Source organism: Muntiacus reevesi, chromosome 1, assembly GCF_963930625.1.
Source record: "Muntiacus reevesi chromosome 1, mMunRee1.1, whole genome shotgun sequence".
NCBI lineage: Eukaryota > Metazoa > Chordata > Mammalia > Artiodactyla > Cervidae > Muntiacus > Muntiacus reevesi.
In genome coordinates this window covers 156,520,470-156,542,121 of record NC_089249.1, presented here as the reverse complement: position 1 = coordinate 156,542,121, position 21,652 = coordinate 156,520,470, and the positions used below count along the sequence as shown (strand labels likewise).

At 36.8% G+C, this 21,652-nt stretch overlaps 1 protein-coding gene and 1 non-coding gene across 4 annotated transcripts in view; one reads left to right on the top strand and one right to left on the bottom strand.

Annotated features, from left to right (window-relative positions):
- SPATA6 (spermatogenesis associated 6) overlaps nucleotides 1-21,652 on the bottom strand; it is a 155,502-nt gene that overhangs the window by 46,455 nt on the left and 87,395 nt on the right. For all 3 annotated transcript variants that reach the window (XM_065913427.1, XM_065913428.1, XM_065913429.1), the window contains 2 exons: nucleotides 21,242-21,282; nucleotides 3,654-3,838 (listed from right to left, as the gene is read on the bottom strand). In XM_065913427.1, coding sequence (XP_065769499.1) covers nucleotides 3,654-3,838; nucleotides 21,242-21,282 — 226 coding nt within the window. The remainder of the gene's footprint in view (nucleotides 1-3,653; nucleotides 3,839-21,241; nucleotides 21,283-21,652) is intronic.
- Nucleotides 18,543-18,649, top strand: LOC136156659 (U6 spliceosomal RNA). Its single transcript, XR_010661149.1, has one exon. It is a non-coding gene; the product is annotated as a U6 spliceosomal RNA (small nuclear RNA).

Below are 21,652 nucleotides of genomic sequence, written 5' to 3'. Positions count from 1 at the left end.
TATCTTTTCTTATCTCTTTGTGGTAACATATAAGGATTAGAATAACATATTTTCTTTCTTTGAGGATGAGAGACAGATATAAAATCAAATATTCAACATCAACTGTAGTATTAGATCCTCACAATATGTTCAATTAATAGTCTAAGAAAGTTGGACATGCTTTGGGGACAGCAAATCTATATACCTAACCATTTTAACAATGTCCATATGTAATTCTTTATAGAGCTTTATCTCTAAACAAAGATATAAATTTTTATATTAGAGCAGTAATTCCACATATAGTACCTTTAAAATTATTTTCCATTCTTGGAATTAAACATGCCAAAGAAGAAGTAAAACAGCCCATCATTTCCCTTTCTCATGCATTTTCCAAACTCAAAACTGGCACTAGTATAATTAAGATATCTTGCTTTATTTAAGTGATAATGAAAATTTCTACATCCATCTGATTATAACATATCTAAATGACATATTCTTGATAATTCCTTTATAAAGGAAGTGAGTGAAAGTCACTCAGTCATGTCCGACTCAGACCATGGAATTCTCCAGGCCAGAAAACTGGAGTGGGTATCTGTTCCCTTCTCCAGGGAATCTTCCCAACCCAGGGATTGAACCCAGGTCTCCCTCATTGCAGGCAGATTCTTTACCAGCTGAACCACAAGGGAAGCCCAAGAATACTGGAGTGGGGAGCCTATCCCTTCTCCAGCAGATCTTACCAACCCAGGAATCTAACCAGGGTCTCCTGCATTGCAGACGGATTCATTAAAAAGGAATGAGTTACTAAAATGCTAATAGTTTGCTTAAAACCTTCTAGCTTCTAGTTTGTCCTTACAAAGTTATAATTTTATGTGTTTACACAAAGTATAAACTAGTAAGCAGGATAAATGGTTTACATAATCTGTTTCAAAGAATGCAATCAATAATGGATGATCTACTATATCTAAATCTTAATCTCCTGCATTTGTAGTAGGATGTGTTGCCTGCACTTATGGAAATATATTGGCAGGCCTTATTCCTTATTTGATGATACTGTGAGAGGATCCACTAGTCTGTGCTGTGGTATAAGGAATGACTGCCTAACAGTCTTACTCCATTTAGAAAGCAAAAACTTTAGCATGAGAATATCAGCTCCTATTAAATTAGATCTGCTATTAATTCTTAGTTTGATTTTATTAATACTGTATAAGCTAATATAATTATCATGCCATAATATTAATATTTATACTTAGAAGAGAAAACTGCTTTTGAAACATAACACTTATAATCAAAAGTGAAACCCATTTATGGTGTACTAACTCTACTGGAGCTATTCTTTTAAAAGGCTTAAAGCAAAAAGGACCTTCACGATAAATAAATAAAGTCATTTGCTTAGAGTCACTGATAAAGCTTTCAAAAGTGTGTTTATTCCTATACATGATAAGGAGTCAGCATTTTACAGCAATCTTAGAGGAAAATTTATTTAATTTTAATGAATATGTACCCAGAAAATATAGAGTTGTATGTTCTGTCATACTCCCAATTTTGCCGAGGACATACAATCTACGTTTACATCAGTTTAAATTGTTTACTGATTCCAATGGATTGTATAAACACTCTAGTATATTTCTCAGTGACCTAAAAAGCCAGATCATAGAAAGTCTTATATTTTAACATGTGGTACTAAGCATGCTAAAAAGAACAAAATGTTTTTTCTCTTGGTAATATGTCTTAAAGACATATTGTCTGATATATTTTACTTTCCTTTACAGACTAGATCTAGATTTTTTTAGAAAATACACTTGAAGTAGAGGTGTTCTGTCTTAGTGAAAATAAAAAAGTTTATTTATACTAGAAAGTACCCAAATAAAATTTTATCAACTTATTTAGATGTGTTCAAACTAAATAACTATTATATTCTTTAATTTTAAAAGTACCTCAAATTTCTTCAAGTCATAGGCAAAATATGTAATGTTTAATATTTGAATCACTGATATCTTTCTAGCAAAGAACTTATTTATCTATATCTACTATCCAACGTCAAAATAAATGCTGTCACCTACTCTAAACCATCCCCTGCACTGAAATATGAAAAAGGGACAGCTGACATTAGTTAGCGTCAATAAAGAATTTTTGAAAATAGCCTCAATGAAGAATTTATCAACCTGACTTCAAAATACTGAGACAAAATTATATACAAGGAAAAAACAACACAAGATTAAATTTGATATTTTACTATACCAGTGGACAATTGGAGACTTCTGCAAAATATGCAAAAAAAATAGAAAAATAAATCAAGGTTTATAATAAGATATCCAAGGAGTCAGAGGTTAAAAAAATGCTTGAAAACCTACAGATATAGCAAAGAACCTAATCAAGAAAACCACCAGTGCTTAATTGTAAAAGTAGGGAAAAGTAGAGTAGCACCAACTGAATGTTTGAACATCTGAGCAGACGTGGAATGCAAAGTCCCCTGATAACAGAGGCACAAGTTATCAGACTTCAGTAGAAAAACCTCTCTTTCAGAGCTTCTCTTAAACTTTTAAAACCTACAGATACACAGACATATATCTCCCTATATAGATGTATGTAGGCATGTATCTATCTACCTACCTACCTATCTGAACTTGATTTCCAGAGGCATGATTGACTTGAAGTAACATCAGTCAAAATTCCCTAATTTAGGATGAGCGTCTCTAGGATTCCTTCATATACCTATTTCAAATGGTTACAGGACTAATGATGAAACAAATTTATGTGTTCATAACAAGGGTGCTTTACTACGGTTCCCAAACTGACACTCTTGTTTGAATCGTCGGTTTTGAGATGACCTTTTGATAGACTCTCAACAGCTAATTTAAACTTTCTTATTTATGCCTGATGCCCTAGCACGCTGTAGAGATTCAGTGTGCCTCTGTAGCTTTTTGATACTATGTGTGATGACAGATTATATTTCTATGTGTTGACGGTATATCTCTTAGGTTTTCAAATTTCTACAAAATTTCTTAAATACCAAGGTTTGGGTTTTTTTTTTTTTTTTAATTTATGATAATTCTTGTTTTCTATGTTACTAACTGTGAGGGAGGCAAGGAACTTTCAATTTGGATTCAACAACAACAAAAACAGATGAAGAGGAATTATTTCTTTCACATTCAAATTATAACAAGTGCCTTAACTTTGTTTGCCAAAACATTTTTAGAGGGAGAACTAGATCATTAACATGATTAAGATTCTCTTGGCAGTTGGGGATAGGTAATTTGATGAAAACAGGTGCCATGAACCCATGATATACAGATTCATTATTATCAGTAAAAGAAAAAATATAACCTATGCTATTTTCATACATAAGTCATGACTATAATCTTAAATTCCTATGAATCTCTTAAAAACAATTCTCACATACTCTATTTTTCACTTTGGGAACTACAATATTTAATTAGGGTTAAAGTGACTCTAATTAATAAACTCACTTATAGTTAATAAACTCCCTTTGAGAGAACTGGGCTGGGGAGGAGTATCTGACACTGTGCAATATGTTCTAAGCAAAAACAATTTAAAGTAACTCTCTTAAAATCAAATTACCCTTTTACAAATAATCACGTGACATACATAATTACTGCCTGCTCTTTTCTAATGATCATTCAAAAATAAATACAGAAGTAGAAGCTAAGCACTACCTTTCCCTGAGAGAAGCTCGGTTTAACACAGGGCTCGGAGAATGCTTCGGCATGGTAGAGGGTGCTGAATGAACAAGTAAGGTCCTGGCTGAATGCTGGGGCTTGCCACATGACCTTGCACTCAAATAGTCTTCGCACCTTTCCAAAGAATCATCGAAGTCTCTCCCATGAGGTGTTCTGATGACCTGTTTAAAAATTACATATGTATACACAGGGTGTATATATATATATAGTGACGTTATACACATACACACACAACATTTGTAAAAGCGAAAAAAAAAAATCAAATACAATGTCATAGCTATATTTGCAGGTAAATTTCATTAGGGGGTTCCCTGGTGATTTAATGGTTAGGATTCCATGCTTTTACTATCATGGCCTGGGTTCATTCCCTAGTTGGGGAACTGAGATCCCACAAACTGCGTGGCAAAATAGATTTAACAAAAAAGATAATGTATGTAAAACACATGAAAATTCTTGACACAGAACAAGTCCTCAGTAAGCAGATTCAAACATTAAAAACTATTTTGGGCTTCTCCGTGGCTCAGCAATAAAGAATCAGCCTGCTAATGCAGGAGACGTGGGTTCGATTCTTATATTGGGAAGATCCCCTGGAGAAGGAAATGGCAACCCACTCCAGTATTCTTGTCTGGAAAATCCCCTGGATAGAGGAGCCTGGCAGTCTACAGTCCATGGGGTTGCAGAGTCAGACACGACTGAACTACTGAGCATAGCAATTGTTACTATCACTATATGACTAAACATTAAATAATCTGATTATTCAATCCACATGTCCAAAATCACTGCAGATGGTGACTGCAGCCATGAAATTAAAAGACACTTGCTTTTTGGAAGAAAAGCTATGATCAACCTAGACAGTATATTAAAAAACAAAGACACTATTTGCCAACAAAGGCCTGTCTAGTCAAAGCTATGGTTTTTCTAGTAGTCATGTGAGGATGTGAGAGTTGAACTAAAAAGAAAGCTGAGCTCCAAAGAACTGATGCTTTTGAATTGTGATGTTGGAGAAGATTCTTGAGAGTCCCTTGGAATGCAAGGAGATCAAACCAGTCAGTCAATCCTAAAGGATATCAGTCCTGAATATTCATTGGAAGGACTGATGCTGAAGCTGAAACTCCAGTACTTTAGCCACCTGATACTGAGAAAGATTGAAGGCAGGAAGAGAAGGGGACGACAGAGGATGAGATGGTTGGCTGGCATCACTGACTCAATGGACATGAATTTGAGCAAGCTCCAGGAGTTGGTGATGGACAGAGAGGCCTGGCATGCTGCAGTCCATGGGGTCACAAAGAGTCAGACACAACTGAGTGACTGAACTGAAAATCTATAGAACTTTATCAATTCCAAGGCTTTTTGAGTAGGAGTGGGATAAAGGTAGGGATGGATATATAAAGCAAAGGACAAATACACATGAACTAATGATAGTCTAGCTATGAGGCCAAACAGAACAGAATTCTAGTCCTCATACTCATCCATTGCTTCATAATAAATCAAGGTAGATAAATGAATAAATTCCTACCCTTGTAGAACTTACATTCTAGTAAAATTTAAATTCTCGTAAGGAGAAACATTTAAAAACACACAACCCTCTCTAAAATAAATAGGTAAAACATACAGTATATCGAAGGATGGTAAATAGCATGGGAGGAAAATAAAGGAAATAAGAAATGCTGCTGGGTGGGGTGGGAGGGATATGTAGGGAAGCAGCTGTAATTTTACATAGGGTGGTCAATGGGGACCTCACAGACAGAATCACCCTAGCAAAATTCTATGGAGTATAGGCCTGAAGACCCTATTAAATATCACAAGACCTAAATCATGGGGACATTCCAGAAAGAGAGAAACTAACAACAAAAAAACCACACACAAAGATTCTGTGGGTCGGGTAGGGTGTATGCCTGATAATTAGAAATACCAAGAAAGCCAACAGGGCTAGACTGAATAGTAGGAAATAAAGTAAAAAAGGCAAATTTTAAGGATTTAGACTTCTATTTTGAAAAGACAAGCTCTTTTATTTATTTTTTTTGGAAAATAATATCTTCTTGGATACTGTGTCAAGAACAGTCTATAGTATGTCCACAGGCAGAGTCAAGGAAATCAATTGAGAAATTATTAACAACAAAGCATGGATAAGAATGCTGGTTTGCCTCTGATAGCAGTGGAGGCAAAAAGTGATCAGATTCAGATGTCATGTGAAAGATGCAGTCAACAGGATCTGCTGATAAGACTGTCAATGATAACATCAAAGTTTTTGGTGAAATCAACTGGAAGAATTGAGTTTGTGTAAATTAGTTATACCCTTCCAATGGGACAGATGGAAGAATAAGATATTAGGAGTCTGGTTTTCGATATGTTGAGCTTCACATATCTATCAATTATCCAAACTATCAGAGTAGAGGTTCAGGGGAAGACTCAAGGTTAAACATATAAGCTGGTAATTTTTTTAGTCTAAATGGTATTTAAAAATATGGCACTAAGTGATATAACCAAGGAAGTGAGCATAAATAGGAAACCTCTGAAAACTGAACCCTGGGAATACTCCACTGTCTAGAATGTGGGAAGATGAGAAGCAAACAGACTGAGGAATGGCCAGGGAATAAGGGGAAGGACATGGAGAATGTATTATTCTGGAAGTCAATTAAATGATGTATTTCAAGGAAAGGGAGTAACTAGTTCAGTCAAACGCTGCTGACAAGACAAGGTAGAAAAGACTTGGAATAGTATCAGTTTTAATAAGAGTAGCTTTGATGGAGTGATGGGAGTGATAATCTGGAGTTAAATAAATTCAACTCCTCTTTCTTGCTCCTTAACACATATTTAACTTCCCATCACCATATTACAGGAGAAGGGAATGGCTACACACTCCCGGTATTCTTGCCTGGAGAATTCCCTGGACAGAGGAGCCTGGCGGGCTACAGTCCATGGGGTCGCAGAGTCAGACATTATTGAAGCAACTTGGCATGCAAGCACTATGTTAAGTGCTGAGACTACAATAGTGAACACAACAAAGTCCCTGCCTTTATGAAATTTTGTCCTAGCAGTTACTATCAGCTAAATATTTGATCTTTAAGAAGGTCACTGTGACCTTTAATCTTTTTCAGATTCATTTCCCCAGGGTTAATAATGGCTACCTTATATCTAAAAATTTTCCATAATTTGTTTCCTGCAGAATATCTAGATGTGTGAACTAGTTATATTATAAAACAAATGTAAGCAATTTATTATTAAAACAACACTCCTCCTTCAATACTACCACAATTTTCACTGCTTTCCAGAATTACAGCAACATATGGTGAGCCAGCAGTTAACAGAGAGAATCAAGCTTTCATTCCAGAACCAAATAGCATGTAATTGAAATGACTCAGTTACGGTCCCAAATAACTGACCAAGAATAAGTGATTCAGACTGAACGAGAGAAAAAAAAACTGAAAAATGCTCTATTGTTAGCTGGTCACAAAGTAAAGACACAACGAATGTCAAAAATAAGATCAAAGAGGTCCATGACCAACATATACAAGTGTATATATTAAAGACTGATAGGAAAGGAAAAAAAAAAGTGCTATAATGCTATTTCTCAAATTATATCCAAATCTGAGCCACTTGGCTTATAGAGATTATTTCTCTTCATTAATTTCAATGCCAGTTGAGTCATGTTGGCTGCAGACCATTTCACTTTTTGTTTACTAAAATTTCTCCACAAACTAGTCAGGAACGCTCTACATAAAGCCTCTTCTAGGTGACTACAACTGTTTCTCTCTTTATCAGACTATTTACTAAGAATCTCTTGGATAACACATTAGCTAATAACACAGAGATCTAGAGAGGTACAGGGATTTGAACTCACAAACCAGATGAGAGAGGGTATTAACACAAAGAAAATTGACAGATATGCTAGGGGGCAAATCTATCCTAATGAAAATACCTGCAGAAGGACATTTATAAACTTCTAATGTTCTAATGTTTCCCATCACCTCATGGGAAATAGATGGGGAGACAGTGGAAACAGTGTCAGACTTTATTTTTTGGGCTCCAAAATCACTGTGGATGGTGACTGCAGCCATGAAATAAAAAGACGCTTACTCCTTGGAAGGAAAGTTATGACCAACCTAGACAGCATATTAAAAAGCAGAGACATTACTTTGCCAACAAAGGTCCATCTGGTCAAGGCTATGGTTTTTCCAGTGGTCATGTATGGATGTGAGAGTTGGACTGTGAAGAAAGCTGAGAGCCGAAAAATCAATGTTTTTGAACTGTGGTGTTGGAGAAGACTCTTCAGAGTCCCTTGGACTGCAAGGAGGTCCAACCAATCCATCCTAAAGGAGATCAGTCCTGGGTGTTCAGTGGAAGGACAGATACTGAAGCTGAAACTCCAATACTTTGGCCACCTCATGCGAAGAGCTGACTCATTGGAAAAGACCCTGATGCTGGGAGGGATTGGGGGCAAGAGGAGAAGGTGACGACAGAGGATGAGATGGCTGGATGGCATCACTGACTCGATGGGCATGAGTTTGAGTAAACTCTGGGAGTTGGTGATGGACAAGGAGGCCTGGCATGCTGCGATTCATGGGGTCGCAAAGAGTCAGACACGACTGAGCAACTGAACTGAACTGAATGTTCTAAATGATGGAGGTCTCATGGAGGAGGTAGGTTGGAATCAAGGCCCTAAGCAGAGAAAAGGGGGAGACAGGGCATTCCAAGTGGAAGAAAGGGCACAAGAAATAAACAATGAAGATACAATCACATGGCTAGTTGTGCAGGAAAGTAATGGGAGAGAACATCGCAGAGGCGGAGAGGGGCACACTGCAGAGAACCTTGAATACAGTATGTAATGCAACACTATCCCATATTTATTAAGCATCTTCTGTGACCAAATACTGAACAAGGTAGGAGACAGTAGTCACAGATAAATATAACAGGAGACTTCAAAGATATTACCATCCAGAATGAGAGACATGAAAAATCAAATAATGATAAAACAATGAGGAAGGAGATTAGAACTAAATAGATACAATGAGTAACTGGGCAGTGGGGATACAGCTGGGATGTATTCCTTCCATGGAATTAGAATAAATATTTTGGAAAATTATATATCGAAATGAGGGAATGGAAGGTATAATAAGCAGATGAGATAAGAATCCACTTCAAATTTTCAACCTTACGACCTAGCTTAAGAAGCATTTTCATAGCTCTTGTGAGTTTTCCATAGGTTGCTCATTTTCCTCCAGAAATCAAATGGAATGTCCTTACATTGGCTCATAATGGAAAAGTTATATTTCTTGGATGATTCCTCGAGAACCCTAGCTTAGAGTGTTCAAAGAACTGGGTTCAAATCCCTGCTTGTTATGTGACCCTGAGCAAGTCATTTACTCTAAGTTTTCATTTCCTTATCTATAAACTGGGGCAATAATCTTTTGGGTTTGCTAAAGAAAATAAATAAGACAAAATTATTACAAACACAAAGCAGAGAGTTTGATTCATGAAAGACAATAGTATTTATTTCCTCTGTTTACATAAACCTTCATATTTCAGCATAAAGAGTTTTTTTTTCTTTTTACATTTATGGAAATAGTTCTTTAAATCCTTTTTATAAGATCTCAGAAATGCAACAATTCCAATATTGCAGATGTTGAAATGCATCAAGACAAAATCTAATAGTTTTAAACCAATCTGAAATTGTTACAGGTTAAAAAAGAAAATTTCATACACCAAGCTCATTGTAACTACATAAATGTAATTATGTAAATAACATACTTTTCAAATATGTGATATATAATGGTTGAGTTATGCCATACTGTGGAAATAAGTTTCCTGAAAAGTTGCTTATAAAATAAGTTAAATCATATTTGTGCCCATAAAATTTATAATTTATAGGAACTTCAGTTAAATTAATGGAAGAAAGAACCACTAAGTATAAATAGGAACCAGGAAACTCACTTATTCAAAAAATGTTTGTTGAAGACTGGTACTACACACGAGTACTGGTGTGTACTGGTACTACACTACATACTTGAAAACTTCTCTGTCATCATGGGAAATAAAAAATAAATAAAAATAATTCTAATGGAATTTGCTGGGAAGTAGTTGAGGATGATGGTTACAGGAAAGAAGTGCGGTAGAAGCACTACTCTCAGGATAGTAGGGATAAAGCAGGTGGGTGCTGCAAGCGCCAAGCTGCTTCAGTTGGGTTCGACTCTTTGCAACCCTATGGACCGTAACCCGCCAGGCTCCTCTGTCCTTGAGATTTTCCAGGTAAGAATACTGGAGTGCATTACCGTGCAGTCCTCCAGGGGATCTTCCCAACCCAGGGACTGAATCCACATTTCTTAAACATCTCCTGCACTGGCAGGCAGGTTCTTTATCACTAGTGCCACAGTTTTGAGTAAAAAGGAAGAGAAGCAGATACTGGCAACTGATATGAGCTTCTCAATTTTGCTGAAAACATTCCTTTTGAATCCTACTCAAGTGAATGATCAATTCCTACCTCATCCAATTTAAAAATCCATATGCTCAACTATCTGGTTTAGTTTAAGGGAAATGTACTTTCTTTATACTAGAGAAAAATTTAGAAGAAATTCCAAAATAATGCAATGAAAATGATATGTAATTCTTAGGTTTGCCAATCTTTAGGGGGTAAGGGGGAAGTTTCTTCCTTCCTAGATCACTCTTCTATGCACTTACATAAATAATTTGTTTAATCCTCACAACAACTTCTGTGGTATTTTTACTATCTATACTTTATAAGAGAGGAAAACTGAAGTAAAGTCAAATAGCTACTGTTTGGTGGTAGTAGTCCCAGGTCAGTGAACTATGAGAAATCCATGGCAGAAAAAAACCAGAAAACTCCCACAGCCCAAGCCTCGATGCCTATGAGGAAAGTTCCACAGAAGATGCACTAACAATTGGATTTACTAACAGCCCAATAAAGAGTCAAGGAACAAACTGGCAAACTGCTTCCAAGAAAGAAAAGTTGCTTCCCCCAATTAATTTTATGCTGTGATCATAACACTGCTACCAAACCACTGAAGAAAAGTGGGAGAAAGATTATCATATGTACCACAGCTTCCTTATCCATTCATCTGCTGATGAGCATCTAGGTTGCTTCCATGTCCTGGCTATTATAAACAGTGCTGCGATGAACATTGGGGTGCACGTGTCTCTTTCAGATCTGGTTTCCTCGGTGTGTATGCCCAGAAGTGGTATTGCTGGGTCATATGGCAGTTCTATTTCCAGTTTTTTAAGAAATCTCCACACTGTTTTCCATAGTGGCTGTACTGGTTTGCAGACCCAGAGGAATTGGGTGGAGAGGGAGGTGGGAGGGGGGATCGGGATGGGGAATACGTGTAACTCCATGGCTGATTCATGTCAGTGTATGACAAAACCCACTGAAATGTTGTGAAGTATTTAGCCTCCAACTAATAAAAAAAAAAAAAAAAAAAAAAAAAGATTATCATAGATCACTCTTACTAGTGACCATGGGCTTCCCAGGTGGTGCTAGTGGTAAATAACCTGCCTGCCAATGCAGGAGACATAAAAGATGCTGGTTTGATTCCTCAGTCAGGAAGATTCTCTGGAGAAGGGCATGGCAATGCACTCCAGTATTCTTGCCTGGAGAATCTGAAGGACAGACAAGCCTGGCAGGCTACAGTCAAAAGGGTCGCAAAGAGTAGGACACGACTAAAGCGACTTAGTACATACACATGCATGCACAACATGCATGACAATATATGGAAAATTATCTTAAATTAAATATTAACAAATTAAATTCAGTGATGATTAAAAAAGAATACAACATGATTAAGCTGGGTACTTTCAAAGAATACAAGCATGGGTTATCAATAGAAAATCTATTAATTCACCATAGAAAAAACATTATCAACTCAACAGATGCTGAAAAAAGTATTCAGTAACATCCAACATCCACTCATAATTCAAAACTGTAAATTCTTTGAAAACAAGGAATTTCAAAGGGAACTTCCTTAACTTGCTAAAGGATATCCAACAAAAATCTACTGCAAACAACATTCACAGGCATGAAACCTTCGACATGATCCTACCTAAGACAGGATCAAGACAAGAAGGCACAGACTATTAGTTTTGTGTTGCAGCCTATCAGATTGCACTGCAAAAGCAAATTAAGTCTGAAAATTAGTGGCTTAACATAATAAAGGTTCATTTCCCCTGTACTTTATGGTAATACAGGTTAGCAAGAGAATCACACTACACAAAATTGCCCAAGACCTGTGCTGATGAGACAGGCTGAACAACTTGCAGCTGTACCATCTAGAACAGGCGACCTCACTGTCACTTTAACAAGAGAGTTCTTATCAATTCTTCTATGCTGCACCCTGGAAGGGATCCACATAATTTCCATTTGTAGTCTATTGGCCAGAACTAGGCCCTATACACCTGCAAGAGGGCTTGAAAATATAGAAGAGGAAATGAATAGCCAGTAGGCAATAAATATCTCTGCCACATGCACAATCACCACTTTTATTTCAGTACATTGAAAATTCTAGTTAAGTCAAGACAAGGTAATCTGCAAGGCAGAATTAAGATTCATTGTTTGTAGATGATATGGTTTCCTCTACTAAAAAATTCAAGCATATCTAAGACAAGAATGTTACACACAAATCTACTTCAAAATCATAAGATTAGCAAAACACACACAAGTGTAGTTTTACATAAAAAACTGTTTACAATGGGAACCAAAACTATAAGGTTTCTGAGACTAAATCTAACAACGTGTAACACTTTAATGGCAAAGTGTATATAACTTTAGTAAGACATGGGAGAACTGAGACGACCTGCATTCACAAGGCTTGGCTAACAGAATTAAAAACTGAGGCTCACCTACCTCAATATGACTTTACCATGAGTTTTAATGCTATAAACCAGTAAATAGCTTCATTATTTGCTTAAGGACCTTCCCATAAATCATTTGCCTGAACAACAGTTTGCTCAATCATCATTCAGCTCCCTTCTCAAAATGATAGATTCTTAATCTGGGCAAACAATCCCCTTCTCAGCCCAAGACATAACTCAGGAGAACAAATTTCTTCCCTATAAAATACCTGCTTACTTATCAAGACTTGCTTTAAGACTCTAATCTTCATGTCCAATGTTGTTGTTTACTCACTAAGTTTTATCCAGCTCTGCAACCCCATCAACTGTGTAGCCTGCTAGGCTCTTCTGTCCATGGGATTTCACAGCCAAGAAAATGGAATGACTTACCATTTCCTTCTGCAGGGAATCTTCTCAACCCAGAGACTGAACTTACATCTCCTGTTTGGCAGGTGGACTCATTACCACTGCACCACCAGGGAACACCTAATCTTTTATATCACAAACATTGCCAATGAGATCCCCTGCTTCAAGTTCAGTTCAGTTTAGTCACTCAGTTGTGTCCGACTCTTTCTGACCCCATGGACTGCAGCATGTCAGTCCTCGCTACCCGTCACCAACTCCCGGAATTTACCCCAAACTCATGTCCATTGAGTTGGCGATACCATCCAACCATCTCATCCTCTGTCGTGCCCTTCTCCTCCTGCCCTCAATCTTTCCCAGCATCATGGTCTTTTCCAATGAGTCAGCTCTTCGCATCAGGTGGCCAAAGTATTGGAGTTTCAGCTTCAACAACACTCCATCCAATGAACACTCAGGACTGATCTCCTTTAGGATGGACTGGTTGGATCTCCTTGCAGTCCAAGGGACTCTCAGGAGTCTTCTCAAACACCACAGCTCAAAAGCATCAATTCTTCAGTGCTCAGCTTTCTTTATAGTCCAACTCTCACATCCATACATGACTACTGGAAAAATCACTGTCTTGAATAGACAGACCTTTGCTGGCAGAGTAATGTCTCTGCTTTTTAATATGCTGTCTAGGTTGGTAATAACTTTCCTTCCAAGGAGTAAGCGTCTTTTTATTTCATGGCTGCAGTCACCATCTGCAGTGATTTTGGAGCCGCCCAAAAATGAAGTCTGCCACTGTTTCTACTGTTTCCCCATCTATTTCCCATGAAGCAATGGGACCGGATGCCATGATCTTAGCTTCCTGAATGCTGAGCTTTAAGCCAACTCTTTCACTCTCCTCTTTCACTTTTATCAAAAGGCTCTTTAGTTCTTCACTTTCTGCCATAATGGTGATGTCATCGGCATATCTGAGGTATTGAGGCATATCTGAGAAATATCTGGTATATTTCTCCCAGCAATCTTGATTCCAGCTTGTGCTTCATCCAGCCCAGCCTTTCTCATGATGTACTCTGCATATAAGTTAAATAAACAGGGTGACAATATACAGCCTTGACATACTCCTTTCTTGATTTGTACCCAGTCTGTTATTCCATGTCCAATTCTAACTGTTGCTTCCTGACCTGCATACAGATATCTCAAGAGGCAGGTCAGGTGGTCTGGTATTCCCCTCTCTTTCAGAATTTTCCACAGTTTACTGCGAGCCACACAGTCAAAGGCTTTGGCATAGTAAATAAAGCAGAAATAGATGTTTTTCTGGAACTCTCTTGCTTTTTTGATGATCCAGTGGATACTGGCAATTTGATCTCTGGTTCCTCTGCCTTTTCTAAAATCAGCTTGAACATCGGGAAGTTCACGGTTCATGTATTGCTGAAACCTGGCTTAGAGAATTTTGAGCATTAGTTTACGAGCATATGAGATGAGTACAACTGTGCGGTAGTTTGAGCATTCTTTGGCATTGCCTTTCTTAAGGACTGGAATGAAAACTGACCTTTTCCAGTCCTGTGGCCACTGCTGAGCTTTCCAAATTTGCTGGCATAATGAGTGCAGCACTTTTACAGCATCATCTTTTAGGATTTGAAATAGCTCAACTGGAATTCCATCACCTCCACTAGCTTTGTTCATAGTGATGCTTCCTAAGGCCCACTTGACTTCACATTTCAGGACATCTGGCTCTTGGTGAATGATCACACCATTGTGATTATCTGGGTCATGAAGATCTTTTTTGTACAGTTCTGTGTATTCGTGTCACCTCTTTTTAATATCTTCTGCTTCTGTTCGGTTCATACCATTTCTGTCCTTTATTGAGCCCATCTTTGTATGAAATGTTCCCTTGGTATCTCTAATTTTCTTGAAGTGATCTCTAGTCTTTCCCTTTCTATTATTTTCCTCTATTTCTTTGCATTGATCACTGAGGAAGGGTTTCTTATCCCTCCTTGCTATTCTTTCAAACTCTGCATTCAAACGGGTATCTTTCTTTTTCCACATTGCTTTTCGCTTCTCTTCTTTTCATGGTTATTTGTAAGGCCTTCTCAGACAGCCATTTTGCTTTTTTGCATTTCTTTTTCTTTGGGATGGTCTTGATCCCTGTCTTCTGTACAATGTCACAAACCTTTGTCCATATCAGGCACTCTGTCTATTAGATCTAGTCCCTTAAATCTATTTCTCACTTCCATTGTATAATCATAAAGGATTTGATTTAGGTCATACCTGAATGGTCTAGTGGTTTTCCCCACTTTCTTCAATTTAAGTCAGAATTTGGCAATAAGGAGTTCATGATCTGAGCCACAGTCAGTTAAAGCCCTTCCTACTTTAAAGCCCTTCCTTAAAACTCTGGAGCCAAGACCCCCAAACCCTTAACCTTTAAGTATTTACCTGTAAATATCCACCCTTAACTTTTTAGAGATATTACCCTTAAACTTTCATAGATACTACTAAGTCTGCAAAGGTGATGCTCTCCCTTACTGCATAATCAAAGCTCTACTTTGCTTGATATCAACAGATTCTTCAGTTATTGTGGTGATATTTTGGTGAGCTGGCAGTTGACAACTCTGAAATCCAACAAGATCCAAATAGACCCTCCTTGTTGCCACATCTAAGACACTCAACTCAGAAATAGTCTTTTCCTCTGGGACTCTTGGGCCTCCCTCCTTGGGGGGGGGGGCTCTCTCTAACTATCAATACAATGATGTGGTAACTGAATCTTCTTGTTAGGTCTGGACTTTCTCTCTTAAAGCTCCCAAATGCTGAGTTACTTTGTCTTGTAGGAGTGGAGAACCCTTGTCATTATCTGGTCAAATCTGAAAACTTGTATCCGAGGTGGAAACCTGTCTTATTACATATGTTACTGATATGTCTCTCTGTCACTTTTTGCTCTGAGTCTGTAAGAGGAAGTCCACAGCAAAGTGACCAGGCATGAACTACTAAAGCTAACCTGTAGACAAATCCAAGAACTGACAGGTTCCGATGTTCTCATTCTAACAGAATCCTTAGTAAAAACTACCCTGGGCCACCTGTCAGAATATCATGAAGACTTTCCTCAGTTTCTTCTTTTTGTTTTTCTCCATGGGAGAAAATGCTTCTGGAAGAAATCACTACCAAACCTCACATCTTCTTAGAATTAAGATTTGTCAGGTCTCCAATTTAAGATACCAACCACTAGGTTGGAACCCAAGACATAAGCTGTATTAGCAACATAATGGCCAACACTGTCAGATTCTTATGCCTGTGTTTCAGTTTAGGCCAATGCCCCCTTCAAGTCAGATTCAATCTTTTGATCATCTTATGTATATTTACATTATGATTTTAAATTGCACACTTACTGTTCCCAATAGCATAATTTCACTAAGTATAGTTTGGAATTACAGTGGCTACCTTGGAGGGGGATATATGAACAAAATTGTTCATGTAAAAGATGCCTTAGAGTGAAAAAGAGCAAAATCCTACATATCCAATAGTCTGCACTTCTCAACTGGCACAATAAAAATTCCAAAAAAAATTTCAGAGTCTACAAATTGCTTCCTTAAAAGATTTGGTGGCCAAGGCCAATTTTTAAGAACGTGAAAATGTAAAATTATGTCTTGTTAGGATACCCTCAAATCCCACTGAAAGAAATGGCCTTTACCCCACTATTTCTTATCTCCTGCCCTATCCTTCTCCATTACCTGAGAACCCTATCCTCCTTTTGTGTGTTTTCATTCCCATCTGAAGTGCCAAAAACAAAAGCTCAATGACTTCTTAAAATTAAATCCCCTTCAGAATACATCAAGTGCCATATGGTTTATTTTTGAGCTCTGATCTTTTTCTGAGCTGAATAGTCAGACATTTTCCAAAGTATAATAAACAAGATAAACAAGAAATTGCAGCAGAATTTAGAATTCTGTATACTTTAATTTGGCTTTTCCACATTACCTACCTCAATAAAAGATGTCAGGAAAACATTGAATTGTAAAAATCAGAAATACAAAAGTCATTCATAATACTGCACGGCTAAGACCCTTTCAATACCCTCTGACTTCAAACTTTTCTTGACTATTTCTGTTTAGTTCCTAGAATTAAAAAAAAAGGGGGGGGGCTGGAGATATTTTTATTTGGATTTTGTTAATTTTCAGATTATCCTACATAGAAGTACATCTTAATGACACTGACATTTTTTCTACAAGAACATAGTACATCTTTTCCATTTGTCAAGTCTATCTTTCTGTCAACATTAACCCTAAATATCTGTCTAATATTTCCACTGTAATTGACCTCCATTACTATCATCTTAATCCAAGCCATCATTTCTCACATTGACTATTCAACAGTCTACTAATCTGTCTACTGTCTCCATTCTTTTCTCAGTCCACACTACAATCAACAGTAATATTTTCAAAGTACAAAGCCAACTGTATCATCCTGTTGTTTAAAATAACTTCATTTGCTTCCCATTGTACCTAGGATAATAATCAAAATTCTTAACATGGCAAAAAAGTCTTGATCCCTATCTACTACTCCAGCCTAAGCTTATACCATGTGCCTACTCATGTCTTTCACTCCTAGCAACACTGGGCTTTTAGTTGCCTACCCACTAAACCTTTATAAATGCTGCTTCCCCCTTTTCCCTTGGACATGTGCTTCCCTCCTTTTCACACAGTAAATTCCTATCCACCTTCAGAGCTCCAGAGCAGTCACCGATCCTCAAAATCCTTTATCTATTCTCCTTCACCAGATCAAATCCTCCTAATAAATAACTAATCGAAGCCAGCATGCATATCCATCATGATATTTGTCACAGTTCCAATATATATTAATTTTTGTGATTTTATAATCTCTATCATAAAATATCCATGAAGGCAGAGACAGTTACTAGTTTTGCTATTTTTTTGCTAATTTCTACTAATAACATAATAGAGTTTTAGTCATATCACCTTTCTTAATAGTAAGAGAGAAGCTGGGAGTAGAGAGGAACAAGGCATTCTAGATGTGACAGAACAAATGACTAGCTTTCCATCATGATTCATCTTTCCCTCCTTCAGAGCAGAATTACTACTGAGAAGCAATCCCTGCATAAAGGTGTGGCCACCTGGCTAGTTCTTAGCAAACAGAGTGTAGGTAAAAATATCATGTGTCAATTCAAGGTCAAGGCTTTTAAGAAACAGATATGCCTCTTCAGGTTCTCCTTTGTTTTCCACTATGTGAAGAGGACAGCAATACTCTAGAATAAGGTGAAGACACAAAATGGGGTCACTTCATGGACCTCTCTTCTCTTGCCTCAGCAGAATATATTTCTCAACAGAACTCATACAAAGTCTTAACTTTTCTAAAAATTTCTTGCAAGCACTCCTAGTTTCATAACTCTTTTCCTTATAGATACCGTATAGTGTTCCACTACCAGCTATCATATGCCTATACAAAAACAATCCTTTATTTTTCCATAGAAAAAACAGCTCTGTTCAATGCTGAATATGTATTTCTATGGAAATCTACCTCTTCAATACAAAAAATAATCCTGTGAGCTGACTTACTATCCACAGCCTTACAAGGGTAGTATGAAGGATTAACTTCTACTCTAACCCTGAAAGTGAAGAATATAGAATTGAGGGTGGGCAGATGGTTAAGGGATAGAAGTGAAACTGTTTAGTGCTCGCTTCGGCAGCACATATACTAAAATTGGAACGACACAAAGAAGATTAGCATGGCCCCTGCGCAAGGATGACATGCAAATTCGTGAAGCATTCCATATTTTTCGAATGGATAAGGAAGCTGTGGTACATATACACCATGGAATACTACTCAGTCATTAAAAAGAATTCATTTGAATCAGTTCTAATGAGATATATGAAACTGGAGCCCATCATATAGAGTGAAGTAAACCAAAAAGATAAAGAACATTACAGCATACTAACACACATATATGGAATTTATAAAGATGGTAATGATAACCCTATATGCAAAACAGAAAAAGAGACACAGATGTACAGAACAGACTTTTGGACTCTGTGGGAGAAGGCAAGGGTGGGATGTTTCAAGAGAACAGCATCGAAACGTGTATATTATCTATGGTGAAACAGATCACCAGCCCAGGTTGTATGCATGAGACAAGTGCTCTGGTCTGGTGCACTGGGAAGACCCAGAGGGATCGGGTGGAGAGAGAGGTGGGAGGGGGGATGGGGATGGGGAATACATGCAAATCCATGGCTGATTCATGTCAATGTATGACAAAAACCACTACAATATTGTAAAGTAATTAGCCTCCCACTAATAAAAATAAATGGAAAAAAAAAAAGAAGTGAAGCTGTTTAAAATAATTCATTTAGAAGAGGGGATTCTGAATATATACACCTACCTTTAAATGGACCAATCAACACAGAACTGGATTATAGTTACCTTAGGATAAAGATTAGTGTCCGATAAACTTTCTCTCCTTTCTATACTTTTATATATTTGGTTTACTTGTTTTCTTTTTATAATCCACTCACGCAACACACATATTTTAGGGATCCACACTATATATCAGACAATATGCTAAATACTAGTGATTATCAATAAGTAAGACCACTAAGATCCTTGCCATTTTGGAACCAAGAGATTAGTTTGGTTGTTTGGTTTTTTAAAGGCAGACTATAAACAAATATGCAAATAAAGAAGAAAATAAACACACAAAAATTGTGAAACATAACTTGAAGAAAATGTACAAAGACAGGCTTATCCCTTGGTGTTACAAATAAGGTGGCTTCCCCAGGTCCCATACAAGACAATGAACATTATGCTTTTTGATGTATATGTGTGTGTGCCTATGTGTGTGTTTACAGGCACAAGCACATATATTACACAGATCAGTATACATGTATGTGTTTGAGTAAATTCCACATAATAGAGTGGGTCTGCACCAGGTGAATTATGCCAGGCCCACATTCCTCTAGAGACAGCCTTAAACAAGGGCTCAACCCTATACAAACACTATACAAGGAATGGTTCTATTTAAGTGCGATGGTCATGTCTATACTCATAGATCTCAAATGCCAATGCTTGCATAGACAGCAAAAGAATGCATAAGAATCACCTGGAAACTTGTGATAAAAATTTCCAGTCTTCATTCTTAGCAATTTTCATTTAGTAGCCCTGGAATGGATTTTCATAAAGTTCCACCTATATGATTCTGACAGTCTGGTAGATCTGGACCCTTAGTCACAACTCTGCCTTGGCTCTTCCGTGTTTCTTTCACCACAATCAAAGCATGGAAAGGACTATGCTATTCACTGCCCTAAAGCACAGAATAAATCGTCTTCAAGTAAATAAACAAAGGTATTATAAAGAAAGGTGTGATTTTTGTTTTGTTTTCCTAAATATAATGCCTCCTCTTACTAAGAAGTTTTCACTTAGGGGCAGAAAAGATAAATTCTGGGGAACTACTTCTCAAAATGCAGAACATGAACTACTAGTGGTATAGCAGGTTTTCAATATGCTGCCCAAAATAAATTTAGATAATACACAAGATTATTTCACATGGTGCATGGACATACACTAAAAGACAGTGAATCACAAAGGAAAAAATGTACTTTCTTTTCAATTCTCTTTCCATCAGAAAGCTTCAGTTAGCTATTGGTAATGTGGTAATATCTGCTACACCTGTATGTCATTGCTTATCTGATTTTAAGAAACAGAGAACATGTCTCAGAGTCTTGTTATCTAGCTAGAATTTAGTACCATTGTTTTGTTTTCACTGTATTTTTAAGGCTAACATCCATTTAAAGCATATGATACTGATTTTCATTTATATTAATTTTCATTTATAGTTATAAATGAAAAGAGATGAACTTTCAGTTTTTGAATTTTTTAAGTTAACTTCTATTGAAGCAAAATTGATTTACAATATTGTGTTAGTTTCCACTGTGCAGCAAAATGAATCAGTTATAATATACATATATCCACTCTTTTTTAGATTCTGTGGATTTTTTAAAGAAAGCACAAATTATATGCAGATATTGCAAAAACTATGAGGATTCTGCTGTATGAATGAATGAATGAAATTTAGAATTACTACAGTGAGGTATCACTAAAAGTAACAACCAATTTTTCTAACTCCCTCTCTCACACACACACACACAAACACAAATAACTAATCCAAATGAACAATCGAAAGTCACAAAAGTTATAGGAAGACATTCAATGAAAAGTCTATTTCAGACAAAATAAAGACATTTCATAATATGACAATTATTGTTTGTAAATTTCTTGACTAAATGAATATGATAGTATCTGACCATACATATTGGAAATTTACGCATGCTCTAATCTGAAAGCCAGGATAACTAGCACATGTAGTTTTTATTACATACCTTATAATCCTTGGGTCGATAGCAGCCAAGATGAGAATGATCTAAAAAAGGACATATAAAAGAATCTATAAATATTTCCACCAAAAAGAAATTTGGTTTAATCTTTGCTTTTTCCTACAGTCACTGTTTCTATGATAATTCACACAGCAGTTTTCAGAAATACCTTCAAAATCCTTCAATAATGTTACAAAGATGATAAGCATAAGTTAAAATCTATAAGCTCTTTAGCAAATAAATGATTTCACAAATATTATTTTCATTACAGTAGGAGGTATCTGGTATAGACCATGTTAATTTTTATTTGATAAACCAATTTGTGTGCATGAAAAGGACAATTTTTAGTTGACAAACTAGTTTATGATGATACATATTTTGAACATGTAGACTTGATAGATATTGCCAAACTACAAG